Genomic DNA, 6657 nt, shown 5'->3' on the forward strand with positions numbered 1-6657 from the left:
AGGTCAATCACCAACGCCAATAAGTTAATCAGCCAGGCCTCTGCGATGAAGCTTTTGTGAAAACCCAAAAAAATGGTGTTCTGAGAGTACCCAGGCTGGGGACCGCGTGGAGGTTTGGGCACAGTGGCACACGCAGAGGGTGTGGGAGCTCCTCGTCGCCTCCTGCACACTTTGCCCTATGCATCTCTTCCGTCTGGCTGGTCCTGAGTTGTGTCCTTTGCCAGACCCAATCAGGAGGCTTTGGCTAGAAATAAGTAACAAAGACTTATTCAAAGGATTTGCAAAGAAGAAACACAACGAGGCAACACCCAGAGTGTTCCAAAGGAGAGAGGAAAACTGAGAGTTCATACAGTAAAAAGTACAAAGTACAGTCTTGAGAAGAATCAGCTCTGCAGTCTTGGCCCCTGGGTGGGTGGGATGGTCATCTCCCAGATGTGTGGGGTCTGGATGATGGACGTGGAGGAAGAAAGGGATCTGTGGAAAGTAACCTTAGGGTGATCTGATCTTAACTTCCCAACTGGGCAGGTCAGGGTGTGCAGTCCTGCCCCAGGCCTGTACTTTTTTAGTAAAAAGTATCCTGCTGAAGCTTTCTGTACATCAAGGTTAACACACCTCTGAAATAAACCTGAAACACCCTTAAAAGAGCCCATAAGCTTGTTAACTATCCTGCAATCCAAGCCCCACCTTGCCCTCTCCCAGCTTCACATAATCTTCCTTACATTCCCTTTCAAATGTGTATATGCAGATGCAAAACTGTAATTCTCAGGAGCATTTGAGATCTTGCTCCCTGGCATATGGTGTCCGTTTGGCTCAGATAAACTCTTATAAAAATTCTCTACAGGTTTGGGCATTTCTTATGTTGACGTGGATGTCTGGTGGTGTGGACAGGAGAACATTCTTTCTTGATTTCTCCAGAGGGTTATCTACAGGACTTATGTATATTTCCAGGCATTGATGCACAGCTGAAAAGTTCAAAAGTTTACGTCCTCAGGCTCATTAAAGCGAAATTAAATCTGTTCCTCATACTCGGCCCATGCGGTCTAAACGGATTTTGCGAACTTGACTACAGGGGCTCCATTTTCAGTCAGTTTAGCTGCACTGACTTCATCTTGTTTTCTTCACTCATTCTTCACCTTTCATAATACGCTGGTGATCTAGTAAGTAAAATATTCCTCTGAGTTCTGTGAACTGCTCTAGCAAATGAACCAAACCCAAGGACGGGGCTGTGGGAACCTCTAGTCCTACAGAAGTTTGATGACAACCGGGACTTTCCATCGGCCTCTGCAGGGTCGGGGTAGCAGTCTTGTAGGACAAAGGTCTTATCTTTTCTTTTTAATTTTTTAAAAGATTTTATTTATTTATTTATTTTAGAGAGGGAAGGGAGGGAGATAGAGAGAGAGAGAGAAACATCAATGTGTGGTTGCTGGGGGTCATGGCCTGCAACCCAGGAATGTACCCTGGCTGGGAATCGAACCTGGGACACTTTGGTTCCCAGCCCGAGCTCAATCCACTGAGCTACGCCAGCCAGATTTTGTTTACTTACTTTTAGAGGGGAAGGGAAGGAGACAGAGAGGGAGAGAACCATCCTTGTGTGAGAGAGAAACAGCTGCCTCTTGCATGCCTCCACCTGAGGACCTGGCCCCGCAACCCAGGCATGTGCCCTGACTGGGAATCGAACCAGCAACCTTTTGGTTTGCAGGCCGGTGTGCAAGTTGCTGAGCCACACTAGCTAGGGCTCAGCGTTCTTATCTTAACCTGTGTGGTCTGACACTATCTCCAGGTACTATCTCCAGGTAGATAGTGTCTGGACTGAGTCCACTGCTTGGTTGAGTAGCAAAAAAACACACCTGGGAGTTGGCGGCAGAGTCAGAATACCCTCCACCACCCCTGCAAAGTCCCTTTCTGGGGATTAGGGCGTGGATATCTTTGGGGGCCATTCTTCAACCATAAGTAGTTACTTCTTATTCACACTAGTAATATTGTTTCCGTTTAATAAAGCAATATGAATTTTCTTTTTGAAATGTTTTTCTTTTCCAGTAAAAGCAGTTGGTTTGACTTAAAGGATGCTACACAGGGTGCCCTCCCCAAATTCACATTTTAAAACCTGACCCTCAATGTGATGGTATTAGCAGGCTTGCGGGGGGGGGGGGTCTTTCAGGGTGATTAGGTCATGAGGGGGGAACCCTTATAAAAGAGACCCCAGAGAGGTGCCTTGCCCCAGAAAACAAGACAGCTACCTCTAAACCAGCAAGCAGGTCTCACCAGAAAACAAACCTGCAGACACCTTCCCCTGGGACTTCCCAACATCCAGAACTACGAAACATACATGTTTGTTGTTTGGGGCCCCAAGGGAGGAGTTACGTAAGGAGTATTCCAGAAAGTCTTAGGTAGGGGGGAAAAAGTAACAAGACAAAACGGTGGTGCAGCCCGATGATGACTGAGGTTCGGGAAACCGAGGCCTGGAGAAGGTTCTGAGGCCGGTGCCCGGTTGGGAAGCCACTGAGGTTGGAAAAAGTGGTGTGTGTGTGTGTGTGTGTGTGTGTGGTACAAGGCCTGCCTCCCAGAGACCCGACAGCAACCTTGTTGACATAACCTTGCGGATCAAAGTAATCCCCTTATTGCCCCAGGCCAGTTCCTGGGGCTCCGGGGGAAGGCAGTCAGGATCCGGATCCCGTAAATACAAAAGGTCTGGCCCTTGGCTAGGGAACTGCATTCTGGAACAAGCTGCCCAAAGCCGCTCCTCCTGCCTTAACACTCCACCACGCTGGACCAGGTGCGGTGGCAGCAGCCATGGCCTCATCAGACCACCTCAGGGACCAGAGGGCCAGCCCCGGAATCATGGGGCTTGAGACAGATCCGGACACCAGTTCAGGTAAGAGATGGCGGAGGATGCCTCTTGCCCTGGAGAAGGGCCTGCTGGGAGGGGCCGAGGGCGGCTACCCTCCCTGGGGGGCTGCCGGGATTCTCAGGCCAGGGGAGGACTCCACTTTTATTTCTTGTTTTAAACAATCTAACAGAACATAAGCTTCCTCCCGAGCCTGTGTGGTGGTGGAGAGCACGTCGTTAAGGGAATGGATGTGTTTATTATTAGGGGAACTCGAAAAGTTACCTTTTTAAGAGCAGCGGCTTTAGCTTCAGGGAGGCCCACTCCAGCGCTTGCTTCACTGATAAACAAACTGACGCATCGGCTCTTCTCCCTGGACTAGGCTCTGAGCCGGGCGGGGAGGACAGAGCAGAGACCCCCAGGGCGGAAATGACCAGGAACTGGTGGTGTTTTCTGAGGTTCTGGTGTCACGTGGGGAGGGGGAGAGCAGCATGATGCTCCCCGAGGCCCCTCATGTCTGCTTAAGCCCAGCCTCAGTCTTCTAATCTGTTGCAGGGGGCTGGGGCTTTCCTCCTGTTTGAGGCCCTCGCTGCTCACAGTGAGGTCTGTGGACCAGCAGCGCCAGCATCTCCCTGGAGCTTGTCGGAAACGCGCCCCCCCCCCCCCCCCCCCGTACTGGAACCTGCAGGGTGGCAAGGCGCTGGGCCCTCCGTGTGCACCCCAAGGACGAGGAGCTCTGAGCCAGGGGTCCTGGGCTCCTGGGGCGCAGATGGCCAATTGGAGGGAAGCAGGGTTTAAAGCCAGGCCTCTCTGGTGCTGAAGTCCACGCCCCCACGGTTTCCATCTGTGTGTGTCCACTTACGCACTGGTAAAACCTCGGGGAGTGAATCACCAAGTGAATTAATAACAGAACCATGTGGACTGTCGTGCTAACGCGAACCTTCGGCCTTCTCCTTCCTTCTAGGGGGGAAGCCAGCCCGCCGTCTAAAGGCTGTCCCCACAGCTCACCTGACTTTCGTCATCGACTGTGCCCGTGGGAAACCTCTCTCGCTGGCAGCTCCCCCGGCGCCGGCGCCTCAGGCCCCTGGTCCCAACCCAGGACCCGTCACCCCTCCCATGAAGACTTACCTCTTGTTCTGTGGGCACAGCCGGTCCCAGCTGATTCAGGAGGCCCCCTTGGGTGGGGAGCACCTTGCCCAGGCCAGGGGCACCCTGCCACCCCGCAGAGGGACTGTGACCTCAGCTTTCTCCTCAGTCAGCCCGCTGAGGTCCCAGGAGCCTCCTGAAGCCAAGGGGAGCCCCCCAAAGATGGGGCCCACTCGGTCTTCGGCTTGGAAAATAGTCATGGGCGCGCTCAAAGCTTTCTTCTCCTGTGTCTGTGGGCGGGCAGACTGACCGGAAGAGCCTGATCGTGGGGCGAGGGGGCTGGCACCTCAGGCTCGAGTGTCCAGGGGCTGCCCTTCCCAGGGCCCACGGCCTCTTTGCCAGGCTCTGCCAAATGCCAGGGAAAATACCACCGCTTTCCTGGGGCTTGTACCCCTGGAGTGGGGGGAGAGGCGGGAAGAAGGTTAAACAACCAAATAAATAAAGATGATTTTGAGCAGTGACAAGGCGAGCTCTGTGTAGACACTGAGACACGGTACCAGGGTGGACAGGGATGGGGGCGAAGGGCTTTTCTGATGTGGTGGCTGGGGAAGGCCTCTCTGAGTGGGTAGCAACAGAAGTATGATCTGCCCTGGCTGGTGTGGCTCAGTGGATGGAGCACTGGCCTGCGGGAACCAAAGGGTTGCCGGTTCAGTCCCCAGTCAGGGCACATGCCTGGGTTGTGGGCCAGGTCCCCAGAGAAGGGTGTGCAAGAGGCAACCACATATGGATGTTTCTCTCCATCTTTCTCCCTCCCTTCCCCTCTCTCTAAAAATAAAAAAGAAATAAACAATCTTTTTAAAAATAAAGAAAGGATGATCTGAAAGGCAAGAAGGAGCCAAGCTCTGTGAACCACCGTCACCCAGGGCCATGGGGCAGAGCAGACCGCGTGGGGCCAGCACGCCCCAGCACGACAGGCAGGGCCAGCTCGTTGGCGGCTGTCATCTTGGTTCACATACAAGCGTGTAGGTCACCAAAGGGCATGAGACAGAGAATGGGGAAATGCAAGGACTTAGGTAGGACCTGGCAATCTGAGAGTGAGGAAAGGCAACCAGCTTCTCAAGAGGGGGCGAAAGTCCGCTAAAGGGAATGGAGTATCACATTCGAACAAATAAAATAAGAGATGGTATAAACCGAGCATCTATTTCATGCCGGGCTAGTGCTGCCCCCTAGAAATACAGAAGAGGGGGGTCCTGCTCCATAGGGCAGTCGTGTCCCCCAGCGTGATGTGTGCTCACTGGTGTGTGTGAGGGTGTGTGAGGGTCTAAGGGAGGCACGGTGCTGGGCGAAACGCTGAGTCAATCCATCTGAGGACGCGTCTCAAGGCTCTCAGGTTAAAATTGCTGATCGTCCGTTTATTTATTCAAATGACTGTTTTCACCAGGTTCCTACGAACTTCAGTAGCTGACATGTATTGACCATTTGCTCTGTTTCAGGGAAAAAACATCCTTCCTGTGCCAGTATGGGGGATGCACTGGTTTTGTGCCCATTTCACAGATTAGGGAATGGAGGAACATAGAGGTTGAGGGACCCACTCAAGTGCCCATGGACTGGTGCAGTTGGGATTAGAACCCAGGCAAGCCTGGTGCTCAAGTTCTTGCTCCTAACCCTAGGGCCAATGGCCTCCCATCCTAGTAAGGTCACTTTTAGGCAGACAGGATTCAGAAAGAACAGATGTAGCCCTGTCTTCAAGGAGCTCACAGCCTGGTGGGGAAGGCGAGAAAGGTGACTATTGATGAGTGTAAGAATAAGGGCACACAGAATGCTGTTGGGGCTGGAGGAGGGTGCCCAGCCCACTCTGGGAGAGGAAATCAGGGAGGGCTTCCTGTAGGAAGTGACATCTAAGCTTAGATCTGAACAGTGAGTGAACCATACAAAGGCGAGGCAGGGGTGGGGAGTGTTCCAGAAAGGACCAGAGTCACTCAGGCCGGCTATTGTATTCATTCACTTATTCACCAAGTCTTTATTTGGCACCCACTGTGTGCCAGGCTCTGGGCTAGATGCCGGAATGGGTCCCGACAATGAAGGTGCTTATTCTTTAGCAAAGCACACACAGGAAACAAGCAGACAGGCCAGAGAAGTGGCAGGGACCACATTGTGTGAGGCCCTGCAGACCGTGATGAGGTCTTTAGATTTCATTCTGAGATGGGGACCGTTGGAAATTGTGAGCTGAGAGTGACATGACCAGACGTACCTTTCAAAATTTTTCTTCTAGCTCTTGTGCTGGGATCAGAAGCTTAGGAGGCTGCACCTTAATTCAAACAAGGTGAGGGATGGTTTGAACTAGAGGCGGTGACAGAATAATCTGGATGATATGAGGTCCCTTCCTCTCTGCTCTCCTCATTAAGAATCACTGGGCTAGATTCTAGAGCCCAAAGACAGTGGATATAAGTTTGAGACCCTCAAGGAAAAGGGTGAGGCCTGTAGCTGCACATCCAGCTGTTCGTCAGCAGGTGTCGCCCTATCACCAGCCTGGAGGGCACCCTGGTCTCCCCCTGGGTGGGAAAGGTGGGAACTTGCTGGGCATGGAGCCAGAGCCCTGGGGCCAGTGGCTCAGTGGGGTCCATGTTTTCAGAATCCAAACTCTCATTCTAACCAACACCCCTTTCATCCAGAATAAGGACTATTGGTATTTTTACATGCATCACATGCCACTTCCATTCCTTTCACTCCAGACCTGTAAGGTGGGT

At 52.4% G+C, this 6657-nt stretch overlaps 1 protein-coding gene across 1 annotated transcript; it reads left to right on the plus strand.

The window, feature by feature from the left end:
• The first annotated feature begins 2577 nt into the window (after nucleotides 1-2577).
• Nucleotides 2578-4417, plus strand: LOC114496136 (steroid receptor associated and regulated protein). The gene is made up of 2 exons (XM_028511455.2): nucleotides 2578-2872; nucleotides 3789-4417. Exons 1-2 carry the CDS (start codon nucleotides 2791-2793, stop codon nucleotides 4217-4219), a joined length of 513 nt encoding a protein of 170 aa, XP_028367256.1. The 5' UTR covers nucleotides 2578-2790; the 3' UTR covers nucleotides 4220-4417.
• The last annotated feature ends 2240 nt before the right edge of the window (nucleotides 4418-6657 follow it).

Source organism: Phyllostomus discolor, chromosome 5 (assembly GCF_004126475.2).
Source record: "Phyllostomus discolor isolate MPI-MPIP mPhyDis1 chromosome 5, mPhyDis1.pri.v3, whole genome shotgun sequence".
Classification (NCBI taxonomy): domain Eukaryota; kingdom Metazoa; phylum Chordata; class Mammalia; order Chiroptera; family Phyllostomidae; genus Phyllostomus; species Phyllostomus discolor.

Coding starts and splice junctions, on each gene's coding strand:
- LOC114496136 (XM_028511455.2), top strand. CDS start 2,791: ATGGCCTCATCAGACCACCTCAGGGACCAGAGGGCCAGCCCCGGAATC. Junction 2,873..3,788: donor AGATCCGGACACCAGTTCAG/GTAAGAGATGGC, acceptor CCTTCCTTCTAG/GGGGGAAGCCAGCCCGCCGT.